The sequence below is a fragment of the Carcharhinus amblyrhynchos genome, chromosome 2 (assembly GCF_965287045.1).
Source record: "Carcharhinus amblyrhynchos chromosome 2, sCarAmb.v2.hapA, whole genome shotgun sequence".
Lineage (NCBI taxonomy): Eukaryota > Metazoa > Chordata > Chondrichthyes > Carcharhiniformes > Carcharhinidae > Carcharhinus > Carcharhinus amblyrhynchos.
Genome location: NC_137325.1, coordinates 109,393,510 through 109,406,791, shown reverse-complemented (window position 1 = coordinate 109,406,791; position 13,282 = coordinate 109,393,510). Strand labels below are relative to the sequence as shown.

The window sequence follows — 13,282 nt, the reverse complement described above, 5'->3', positions numbered from 1 at the left end:
TCATCAAAAACCCATCAACCCGCGTCTTAAAAATATTTAGCGAGGCAGCCTCCACCACTTCAACGGGCAGAGAATTCCAGAGATTCACCACCCTTTTTGAGTGAAGAAATTCCTCCTCAACTCCGTTCTAAACCGCCCCCCTTTTATCTTGAGGCTGTGCCCCCTAGTCCTACTGTCTTTTTTGAGCGGGAAGAGTCTCTCCACCTCTGTCCTATCCATCCCATTCATCATCTTATACGTCTCGATGAGATCTCCCCTCATTCTTCTAAACTCTAACGAGTACAAGCCTAGTTTATTCAGCCTCTCCTCATAGCTCAACCCCCTCAACTCCGGTATCAGCCTAGTAAACCTCCTCTGCACTCCCTCCAAGGCCAAAATACCTTTGCGCAGGTGCGGCACCCAAAACTGCACACAGTACTCCAGCTGCGGCCTCACCAATGCCCTATACAACTGCAGCAAGACCTCCCTACTTTTATATTCAATCCCCCTCGCTATGAAGGCCAGCATCCCATTCGCCTTCCTGACCACCTGCTGCACCTGCAAGCTGGGTTTTTGCGACTCATGCACAAGGACCCCGAGGTCCCTCTGCACCGTCGCCTGCTGCAGTTTTTCGCCCCGTAAGTAATAGTCCTTCCTACCATTATTCCTACCAAAGTGGACCACCTCACACTTGCCAACATTAAATTCCATTTGCCGTTTCCTGGCCCATTCGCCCAGCCTATCTAAATCCTTCTGCAGACTCTCCACACCCTCCGCACAATTTGCCGTTCCCCCAATCTTGGTGTCATCAGCAAATTTCGACACCCTACACTCGGTTCCCTCCTCCAGATCATCTATATAAATGGTAAAAAGCTGAGGCCCCAGCACCGACCCCGGGACACTCCACTAGTCACCATCCGCCAATCCGAATAGCACCCGTTGACCCCCACTCTCTGCCTCCTATTTGACAACCAATCCTCTATCCACGCTAACACCCTACCCCCAACTCCATGTCCCCCGACCTTCTGCAATAACCTCTTGTGAGGTACTTTGTCAAACGCCTTCTGAAAATCAAGAAAGACCACATCCACCGGCTCTCCTCTATCCACCGCCCTAGACACATCCTCATAGAACTCCAGTAAATTTGTCAGACACGACTTCCCTTTAATGAAACCATGCTGCGTCTGCTCTATCAAGCAATTCCCTTCAAGATGCCTCGCAATTTCCTCCTTAATGACGGATTCTAACATTTTACCTACCACAGACGTTAAACTAACCGGCCTATAATTCCCCGCCTTTTGCCTGGCACCCTTCTTAAACAACGGCGTAACATTAGCCGTTTTCCAATCATCCGGCACTTCCCCGGAATCCAGCGACGTCTGGAAAATAACCACCAAGGCATCCACTATCACCTCCGCCATTTCTTTCAGAACCCTCGGATGCATTCCATCCGGTCCTGGGGACTTGTCCACAATCAGCCCCTCCAGTCTGTCGAGCACCGCCTCTCTAGTAACAGTAACGTCATTAAGACCCTCCAGTCCTATCACCTTTCCATCGCTAACACCTGGCAAATTATTCACGTCCTCCTCCGTGAAGGCAGAAACAAAAAAGTTATTCAATACCTTAGCCATATCCTCATCCCCTACCACTAGGTCCCCTTTCTCATCCTCTAAAGGACCAACATTCACCCTAGCCAGCCTCTTCTTTTTACATATATTTATAAAAACTCTTGCTATCCTTTTTTATATTAAGCGCTAGCCCAGCTTCATAGTTTCTCCTACCCTTCCTTATCAACTTCTTTGTCAATCTTTGTTGACATTTAAACCTCTCCCAATCCTCTTCTCGCCCACTACTCTTAGCTACTCTAAATTCCTCCGCTTTTAATTTAACACTTTCCTTCACCTCCTTCGTTATCCACGGCTTATTACCTCTCTTCCTACCATCCTTTTTGACCATCGGAATAAATTTCCGCTGAGCACCAAGAAAGATCTCCTTAAAGATCCTCCACTGCTCCTCAACAGACCCTCCCTCCAACGCGCTCTCCCAGTCCACATTCGCCAATTCTTCTCTCATCCTACCGTACTCCCCTCTATTCAAACAGAGGACGCGTGTCCGGGAACCCACTTTCTCCTCCTCCATCTGCACCAGAAACTCCACCATACAATGATCACTCTCCCCAAGAGGATCCTTCACCACAAGGTCCCTAATTCTACCCGCCTCATTACATAGCAGCAGATCCAAGATAGCTCGCTCCCTCGTCGGCTCCAACACACACTGTTCGAGGAAACTATCCCGGCAGCATTCCAAGAACTCTTCCTCGAGCCTCCCGCGTCCAACATGGAGGGAGGAAACCCATGCAGACACAGTGAATGTGCAAACTCCACACAGATAGTGACCCAAGCCAGGAATCAAACCTGGGTCCCTGACACTGAGGCAGTAGTGCTAACCGCTGTGCCATCGTCAAATCTGGAGATAACGAAGGCATGATGAACTTGCAGCAGGACAAGTACTGAGACAGAAATAGAGTAGAGTGACATCATAGAGGTAGATATTGGTGCTCCTAGCAAAGGCCCAGATATGTGGTTGAAAGCTCAACTCAGTCAATAATGGCACCAAGGTTTGGTGCAGCCTCAGGCAATTGCCAGAGAAAGAGATGGAGCTGGTGGTGAGAATAAAGAGTTTGGGTTGGGGGCTGAAAACAACAGTTTCACCCTTCCCAATACTGATTTGAAGTAGATATCTGCTCAGCCAGTGTTTGAAAATTTAGAGGCAGTGGGTCTTGGAGGAATGTTCTAATCGGTACTGTCTTTTTTAAAAAAAAAGGGCCAAACCTTAAGATGGTTTTGAAAACTTTTTGAAGGCTTGAGTAAACATCAAGGTAAACCAAGGAGTTTGCATTCTATGTTTCTCGATAAATTCCATCTAAGAAGAGGTTGTCTAGGAGTGAGAGAGAGGAGCGACATGCAAAGACTGGATGAATGTACAGATGGTGCACCAAGTAACTGTAGGCCTAAAGAGTCAGCAAGATCTGATTGTGTAGGCATGGCCAACTTAAATGAGCCTCTAAAAAAGAATGCCATCGGGTGGATCTGAGGGAGCTGGGTAAAGTTAAACATTATGTGGAATCTAATGCAGAAGAATTTGCACTGCATACAATCTTCATTGCACCCTTTGTCATTTCTATCTGACCAGATAGCCACGTGATAGCTTTTAACTCCAACACACATTCCGAGGGATCTATCAATACTTCTGGAACTTTTCCAAACAGCTGTGTGCGAATCGAAAGCTAATCTAGCATACGAAGAGGTCCATTCAGGACACACAGGGGCTATTTTACCATTTTGATTCTAAGTGCTGGGCGGAATTGAAACTGGGAGTGTTTCAGTTCGAATTTTTAGACCCACCCTCAGGCACCCCCGCAGTCACTCTGCCTGAAAAAATATCAACAATTCTGAATCGCACTGCAAAAGCCTGTGGGCGGGGCTTAACATTCCTGAAATCCTGCAGATCCGATCGGCACTTCCAACTGTGCACGCGCAGTAAAAGAAATGATAAAATATGGCTCTCCTGCCACTTCGCTGTCAGGCTGGATAATGCCTTCCCCGGCCCCCCCACAACATTACTGACCTCCTTATTCCCCCCCACCCCTCCGCCACCCAGACCGATCGCAGGCCCCCTCCCCCCCCCACCGATCTCAAGCAGAGTGGCAGTGGACCCTCCCCCCTCCTTACTGATCACAGGCAGATTGGCAGCAGATTCCCCCCCTCACTGATCTCAAGCAGAGTGCTGTCAGACTTCCTCTAACTGGAGTGGCCAAATTGGATTTTTGTGGAGCATGTCTGTTTTGTGCTGAATCTAGGTGGGCGAACACAGTGGTAAAGGGGGCAGTGCTGGTAAGGTTGGGCGTGCAGCCCATTGAGCATGCATTTAAATTGACTTAATCATGGCCATTTTTGGGCCATGATGAAAGGGGAACTGGTGTAGAGGCAGGCACAGATCACTTTACTCACCTCTTGAGCAAGTTTTCGCACTTGAACACAGCCGCAATGTGATGGTAAAATCAGGCCCACAGAAAGTAAAACTGACCCCAACAAAAAAAAACTATAAAGAATGTAAACAAGGTGCATTAGTTCCTAGAAGTGGTATATGAATTAGACAAGATATTTCCAAATTGACAGAGAAAATCAAATGGTTATGAGGACTGCTTTAATAAGACCAATTCTTGTGAACAGGGTATTGACCAACAGGGAACCTTGAGAGCAAAACAAGGAACTATTCCATCATCTACCCTCAGATTAGAGAACCTTACAAAAGACGCTTGTTCATTGGCATTTATTCGGGGGGGGGGGTCCTCAATTGCCACCAGCATCAAGCCACTAGCTTCCCACAAATGGGGAGCTTCATATCCCATTTATCCAACTTAATTCATCCTTGGACTGAACGATGTCTCAATTTTAAGAATAGTGGTTTTCAGCTTGAGTGAACCAGTCTTGGAGGTGCAGGGGAAAAGAAGTTAGCAAGCCTGGAGACTTCAGTCATAGAGTCATTCAGGTTTACAGCATGAAAACAGGCCCTTCGGCCCAACTTGTCCATGCCAGCATTTTTTTTTAAAATAACCCTAAACTAATCCCAATTGGCCATATTTGGCCCATATCCCTCTATACCCATTTAACTATCTAAATACTATGTAAAAGATAAAATTGTATCTCCCTCTACCACCACCTCTGGCAGCTTGTTCCAGACACTCACCATTGTGAGAAAAGTTGCCCCTCTGGACTTTTTTGTATCTCTCCCCTCTCACCTTAAACCTATGCCCTCTAGTTTTAGGAAAAGATATTGACTATTGACCTTCAGTCACAGACTCATAATACACAAAATACATTGAAATTAAACGCTGCATAGATTAGGCGCTCCATGCCAGAAATTCAGTGCTGGGAGGTGCGTGAAAGCCTGGACACCCAACGCGGTTCTGCTGCCACGAGAGTCTCCTGGCTTGCTGCACTAAAAAACAGCGCAGCGGGACAGAGGAATTGCCTCACTATATTTAATCACACCCCAACTCATTCTTTACGCCACAGACCTATCAGCCCTGTGCTCCTGGTCCATGAGGACAGCACGGTGGCACGTTGGTTAGCGCTGCTGCCTCAGTGCCAGGAACTGGGTCTGATTTCTGGCTTGGGTCACTATCTGTGTGGAGTTTGCATGTTCTCCCCATGTCTGCATGGGTTTCCTTCGTGTGCTCCAGTTTCCTCTTGCGGTCCAAAAATGTATGGGTTAGGTGCATTGGCCATGGTAAACTGCCCCTTAGGGTGGAGGGGATTAGTTGGGGTAAAATGCTTCTTGTTATGGGGAAAGGGCCTGGGTGGGATTGTGGTCGGTGCAGACTCAATGGGCCGAATGGCCTCCTTCTGCGCTGTTGGATCATATAAATTTTTTTAAGATTATACAATTAGTGTCATGAACTTAAAATTCATATACTGGTGTTCAAATCCTTCCATGGCCCCCGTCCCCCTCTCTAATCTCTTCTGGAACTAAAACCCTCTGCATATTCTGCGCTCCTCCAACTTTGACCTTGCAGGCATTCTTGGGCTGCCTCAGCTTCCGCCCATGCTTTACAAATCTCTTCCTAAAACTCTGCCTCTTATTCTGCTTTAAGATCCTCTGAAAACTCACCAATTTAACCCAACTTTTATTCATTGACTCCAATATCCTATTTGGCTTGATGTGATTTTTTTTGTCTGCCTGATAATGTTACTGTGAAGTGCCTTGGGATGTTCTACTTCATTAAAAGGCACTACATCAATTCTTTTGTTAATGTGATTTAATTGGTGTGGTATTCAGATCAGCAAATACTTGTAGAAGCTTATCTGTTGATTGTGGTTCTGCCATTGTACCACCAACATATCTCAAGCTTTTCATGTAAATATGTGCAGTGCAACAGAGACTTCACAACATGACATACAGTGTCCACCCAGCTCTTCACAAGTTGGCTCTTGAGAAAAAATGTTTCAAAATGTAGAATAGTCACTGCATCCCTTGAGGTGACAGAAAACCCCCTGTGGTTAAGCAAAAGACATCCAAAAGCCAAGAACTAACAGTTGCGCCTGCATGAGGCATTACAGTTGCTTTGCTATAATTCATAACTATTAGATGAATTTCAGACATCAGGGGAGATTAGTGCCAAGGAGGAATTTTTGTCTTAAGTTCAACACCCAATTTCCAAATCTCAATTTTATGCCTTTGGACAAAATCTTAAAAACCAGCCTGTCATTATTTCAAATCGACATTGTATTTTTTGAAGAACAAAAGTTCTCCGAGGGCAGAATTTTGTGCTCCCCTAAGGTGGGTTCCGAGGCAGAGGAACATAAAAGTGAATGGATGGGATTCCCCCAGGAACCTGCCTACCCAAACCAAGACACAATTTCGCATTTGGGCGGGCAGGGCCTTGGATGGGAAACCCATATCTTCACCTATGAAGAGCCTTAAGTAGCCACTTAAGGGCCTTTTCCATCAACCTCAATTTTTAAGCCAGCAGAAACAGGTAGGGTGGGAAAGAGAAAAAAATTATTTTCTCTATTTCAGGTGTGAAGGGTTGGAGGATACACCTCTATCTCAGGGCCCTTTCCCTTCAGGACTTTAGAGCTGTGGGTCTCGCTGTCTCACCTGGACTACCTCACAATGCTGTGGTTATATCCTTCACTCTCCCCACCCTCACACTCCTAAGGCACCACCTATCTTTCATCTCCAGGATTTACTTATCTTTCCTGCAGTTCCAGGCAGAGTATCACACTACTGTTTCTGACCATCAGTGTTGGAGAGCTGTTGGCCAATCTGACAGGCCCACCACTCTCATGGGCAGGCCTCCTTTCCAAGGGTGGATGGATTTCCCACTCAATGCTCAAGTCAGCATTAAATGGCAGTGGGACTTCAAGAATCAGCAGTAACGTTCTGCATGCCAACTTTCTGGATGGTGGGAAGGCAACTGCTCACCATCCTTAAAATTCTACCCCTAGAGACCTGATCAATATTTCCCCATCTGTCAACAAAAGCAAAATAAATGGTAATTTATTGCATTCCTACTTGTTGGATTTTGCTTTGTGTAAAATAGCTGCCAAGAGTGTCTTCATGAGTGACTGCATTTCAAATAAACTGATAAACAGCACTTTACAAATTTGAAGAAATAATTTATATTCCTTTATGTTGGATTTTTTAAAAAGACTTTGCATTCAATTTGAATCTTGTATGTATTGTTCCTTAATATTGATATGATTGCTAATGTATGAGTTGATATGGAGTTGTGTAATCTACCTTGCCGATGTGTAGATATGTAAGAAAATTCAGCTGGCTTTGAACAAAAAGTGTTAGGGAATCATAGAATCCCTACAGTGCAGAAGGAGGCCATTTGGCCCATCGAGTCTGCACCGACAACAATGCCACCCAGGCCCTATCCCCGTAACCCCAAGTATTTACCCTGCTGATACTAAGGGACAATTTAGCATGGCCAATCGACCTAACCATATTTTTGGGCTGTGGGAGGAAACCAAAGTACCCACAGAGACACAGGAAGAGCATGCAAACTCCACTCAGACAGTTACCCGAAACCGGAATTGAACCCGGATCCATGGAGCTGTGAGGCAGCAGTGCTAATCACTGTGAAGAGAATTGTTTTATGCTAATCTCTGCATTTATGCTTGCCCAGAATATGTGCTAACTTGTTGACCCTCTTTATCTTAGCCACAAAGATTGCTAATGGTTATCTTTCTGGATGGTGAGGAGGCAACTGCTCCTCAAAAATCTACCCCTAGTGACCTGAACAATATTTCCCCATCTGTCAACAAAAGCAAAGTAAATGCTAATTTATTGCATTCCTACCTGTTGGAATCGGGCTCCACCTGATGGATACAATCTCTTAAACTTGCCAATCTAACTGCGAAACATGGCATTACCTTTGCTTTTTCCAGCTGCGCATGGGCTTGTCGCTCTGCTTCCCTCCGTACAGCCTCCCGATCTTCCTCCAGAGATACATCTGACTCAGATGGACGGCTAGTGTAGGAGTCCGCCGAACCCTGCAAATGGATAAAGAAGAGAAACATTATCATTTATTATTTGATTCTTGCAGTGCAATTTGTAAATTATATTCGGAGAACTCCTCCGCTCCTTTCAACATGATTCCCTAAATGTTTATTAGCAAAGAAATCAACAATGAATATGCCTAAAGATAAAAAGAGGAAAATCCGATATTAAAACAGAGTTCATGTATTACATCACTCTCTCTCTTTTGGGTTATTTATACTAGGTAAAACATACTGTTGCATGTAGTTGTATCACAGTGGCAAATGAACTCAATCTTATTCAAAGCAGCAAAATAGTGAAAGGACAAAGCACAGGAGAAAACAAGCATCTCTAATGCAATGAGAGAAACAATGTTAAATGATAAAATGAAAAAATAACAGCACTCTGATCCAAATTCTGGATGTAGAAATACCCAGTACCTTCCGTACAACTCTCAAACTGGAAATGTTAACTCTGGTTCTCTCTCTCCACAGATGCTGCCAGATCTGCTGAGGTTTGGAAGCCTTTATCTGTATTCATTTCAGATTTCTAGCATCTGCAGTATTTTGCTTTGATCCCAATATACTCTCTGCATTTTTAATTTCTGTTGAGAACTGCTAGAATCCGTCAGACTCAAGCCCTTTCCACCGTCACTTTTTCACTCAAATGGTTTGAGTTGCTACAAATTTTTAACGTGCGTGGTTAAAAGAAAGTCGCTCAGACTGGGAGGAGCTCAGCAACTTAATTCATCACAACAGAAATGTTTTAAATGGTGATCGCCTCTGTTTACGATTATCGGAAACTGTTAGCACCTCACCATTGACTGCCCAAAACAATTTTAGAAATGTTAGCTCTTACATAAATATCGGAATTCTTCAAACGTCCTCCTTTGGCTCGTTTTAGAAGTCTTATCCAGGTAGCCTTCATTAGCCAGAGAGCTGTTATTGTTCACAGCAGCCGTGCCTAGCACCGATCCTAAAAGTGTAATGCCAATGTGTGCTGCATCGTCAGTGCTGCTTTACTTTAACCCATCTTGTCTCTGTGCTCGCAAACATGCTCCTTTCGCTCTCTCTCTCCCCCCCCCCCCCCCCCCGACTTCCTTCCCTCTCATTCTGCAGTGGCACGAGAGAAGAGACTGCTGGCTTATTTGACAGAGGAAGGGTAGGTGTTTTCCACACTTGAACTCTTCTGACACCAAAATTCCCCTGGTACAGTACAGCAAGGTTATCTTTGTGCATCACACAGGCAGTCTACATTGAGAGAAAGAAATATGCATGGGGAGGGGGTACCTTTTAATGTCCAATATGGAATTTATTTACTGGGATTTGTAAGTGCAAAAGCTAATCCATCTCTCCAGGGAGATAAGAAAGCTCGTCACATCAAATGAGCATGCTCAGTATCTGTATCTATACGCAGATGCTCACATCATACTGTGATGTTAGCTCTCTGACAAAATGCCACTTGAAATCTCAAGGGTAGGGAATGAAAATAGCAAGGTCCTTGTACAACAGGAACATATGTAAGATGTGTCAGTTTTTGTCATATCAGCCATTGTACAAAAAGTACTGCCACCTCTCACCCATTTCACAGAATCTTTTTAACCAAGGTGTCATACCTTCCTGCCTCTTGAGCTAATTAACGGGCACTAACAATGTTAAAATAAACACTTGAAGCTATGACGGAAAATGAAGATGTCAGTAACACAAAAATAAAAGCAGCAGCGTAGTTTAGACATGAAAACAGTCTCAGGTTTAAAGCGGGACGAGACTAGTTAATACGAGCTATCCAAAAGACACCAGAAATGATGAATTCATATGATTTCTGCTGTAGTCAAACTTATACAGGTTATTAATATATGTCTTAAATTAACAGCCTTTTGCTTACTTAAAGCATGCACAACATAGTCCTGACATCATGTGCACAAACCATTCGTAATGCACACCTGTTTTCCATTTTAAACAGAGCATCCCACCCACATCTGGAAAACATCATCAATGCCCCAGGAGAGTGCATATTCCCAAGAGGCGTTTCCACAAGTCGGCAAGTTAAACCTCCAGCATTGAAAATTTCAGCAAGCTGTGACTGAATGTGAATCTAACTTTGCCATTTGTACCAGTCAGGAATGGTGCCTCGCTAAATAAAACAAAGGGTGGGATTTCCCAGCCTGAGGGATCTTCCAGTTCCGTCAAAGTCGACACCTGCGGCAGGGTGCCCAGCAGTGATGGGAAGGGCAGTTTAATGCCATGGACTTTGACAGGAACTACCTTCACCATGAGGAAACCCCCGGCACATTGGTCACTTAGAATGTTATAAAAACCATGGAGCAGATCTTCCATTCTCCAGGTGGTTGTACACAGACTATATGGGAATTTCCCAGAAAATTTAAACTTCAGTTGGCCAATTTTCCTGCATCTGGAACTTTCCAAAATTGATTTCCCGATTCACTGAGCAGAATAGTTACCCAGGAAAGAAAAGGATTAAAAATAATTTGAGTTTGCCGGGAAGGCTGGCTGCTGAGCTCTCATGGCACCATTGCGCAGGCGGCCTGATCTCCATCCCAGTCTCCACCTACCCCCCAACACCCTAAGTACATCGGAACCCTCCACATCCTCCTGTGCTGGTCTCCCACCCCCCCCCCATCTGTCCCTCAGATATCACCATCACTTCCCTCCCCACAGATCTGTCCCCCCCGCCCCCGCAGTTTTCTCCCTTCACTCCATCAACAGTACCCCAAGCAAATAGTTTCCTCTTCTCTCCCACTCTGGTAGAGTCCCCGTTCCCTTCCCACTCTTTTCATTGTTCCACTCCATAGGCCCTGTCCCCACTCAGGTCCCACCCTCTGGTGCAGTAATGGTGCCCAGTGGGCATTGCCAGGGTGCCTGTGGGCATTGTCAGACTGGCATTACCCCATGAGCACAGCCCAGCCTTGCCCCAAAAACCTGGGAGGCCTTCAATAGCTTCTAGTTCCCCCCACCTCCCCAACCACTTCAGTGAGGGCATCATGTCTGGTCTCTGTTGTTGAACACCATATGTGATTCACACTAGGAAGAACTGTGACCGGTGAGGTGGTTAAGGTAAGAGAGCCCAGAGTCCTGGGCGCTATTATAGTACCCAGGACTCGAGAGAAGCAAAAAGCCGGGGGAGGTGAAAAAAAATCAGAAAGGCACCCGGTTTTTTCACCTCCCCAGATTGTACTGACTCTGCTTTGCCGGTGAAATCAACTCTGCGCCCTGAAAGGGTTTATATACCATTAATGAGTCCTTGATGCCATCGTTCAGGTTCTCTTACCTTAACCATTTCACCGTCAAGATTCTTCCTGGCGTGAATCACGTATGTGTTCAACAGCAGAGACCAGACGTGACGCTGTCATCCAGGCTCACTAACATTAAGTTTCTGATTTTTTTGCCTTCTGCCTGATCTTTACAACTCGCCCCGCCAAAAGTCAGGTGGGACAAGATCGTAAATTCGCACTCTGAACTATGAAGGATCTGAGCTATATCATGAATGAATCTCTTGTTAACCAAGACCTAAATTCCTTTCTATTTAGATTAGTGGTGCCATACCTCTACCAAAGCTGGCCTCCTTGAAACTTATAACTTCAAAAATAAATCAAATGACAATTAAAAGTTTTTGTTTTCATCCTATTGGAGTAAACTCAAAAGTTGTTGCATATTACATGTCCCCACCAGGTATGCTGTCATCACAAATGGTGGTGGTGGGGAGGAGGGGGTGCTGTGAACATATATAATAAGGTGAGTGCCCCTTCATCTTCCCATCCACCCCCAAAACACTGAACAGGCTGGGCAGGTGTTGAAATCGGCAACCTACCCATCATGTTTAAATAGATGATCAAGGCTCAATTGGATTAATTACCAAAACAATTGACCCTGATAATACGTCAACCATACCTTAAAACAGTTAGCACGGGCACTCAGGTAAGCATGTGCAGCCCGATTTTAAAAATAAATGTATTGAAAGGACAGGAAGGAAGAGTGGGTTGTATGTTCAGAAGAGGGCTGGGGCTATGCCTTCTTTCAACATCCTGCAGTCTTAAACCCATCACCCCTCTGCTTGCTCAAACCCTGGACAATCAGCTCCTCGTCAACTTTACTTCTGAGGACGGGGTGGGGAGAGAGAAGTGTGGAAGCGATGCTAGACATCTGATCGACTCCACCCCCTTCCCCTGTGGTAGACTCAGCCAGGTGCCTTTCAAAATGTGTGTGAACTTCGGGTATATAAATACGAAAAGGGTGTTAAATGGATTAGTACAGCTGACTAATGAACAAAGGGGAGATTTATTCTTAGACTCGGGGCATGACTAAGGTTATTAAGTGAATACTTTACATCTGTCTTTACCAAGGAAGCAGGTGTTGCCCAGGTGGTGCTGAAAGAAGAGGCCATTCAGACACTTGAAGGATTTAAAAAATTGATCCGGGAGAGGATGCCTAGACTTAAAAATTGATCAGATATCAGGGCCAGATAAGATGCATCCAAGGACACTGTGAGCGGGGTTTTCCGGCTGTGCTCGCCCCAAGACCGGAAAATTCCACCCAAGGTCAACGGACCTGTGGACGGTCCTGTCCAGGATGTGGCGGGCAGGAGGGGAAAATTCCATTCTGAGGGAGGGGAAGTGGAAATTGCAGGTTTGTGCACACAGCACCCTCAGACAATGCATTCCAGAACCTAACCACTGTGGGAAAACATTTTTCCTCATGTCAGCATTGCGTCTTTTTACCAATTACCTGTAATTGGTGTCCTCTGGTCACTGTTCCTTCTACCAGCAAGAACAGATTTTCTCGATCTACTCTGTCCAGACCCCGCACGATTTTGAATACCTCTATCAAATCTCCCCTTGACCTCCTCTTCACAGAAAACAGCCCCGTCACCAATTTATCGACATAACGGAAATTCATTCTCATGAATCATTTCTGCACTTAATACCTTCACATCCTTCCAAAAATGTGGCATCCAGAATTGGAGCAGTGCTCCAGCTGAGAATGAACCAATGTTTTATACTTCCTTTTGTATTCTATGCCCCTAGTGATAAATCACACAGCATCTTAGACTTTATTAACCATGCTCTCAACCTGTCTACAATGAGTGATGCACATATACATCCAGGTTCTGATGCTCCTTCAGCCCCTGGATAATGGTACCCGTTTATTTACATTGTCTCTCCATGTACTTCCTACCATTAAATCTCATCTGCCACTTGTCCATCCATTCCTTGTCTATGTTCTTTGAAGTTTGG

At 45.2% G+C, this 13,282-nt stretch overlaps 1 protein-coding gene across 7 annotated transcripts in view; it reads right to left on the bottom strand.

The window, feature by feature from the left end:
• Positions 1–13,282, bottom strand: part of LOC145357497 (voltage-dependent L-type calcium channel subunit beta-2-like) — a 191,678-nt gene that overhangs the window by 76,220 nt on the left and 102,176 nt on the right. For all 7 annotated transcript variants that reach the window (XM_080210919.1, XM_080210893.1, XM_080210930.1 and 4 more), the window contains exon 2: positions 7,926–8,045. In XM_080210919.1, coding sequence (XP_080067045.1) covers positions 7,926–8,045 — 120 coding nt within the window. The remainder of the gene's footprint in view (positions 1–7,925; positions 8,046–13,282) is intronic.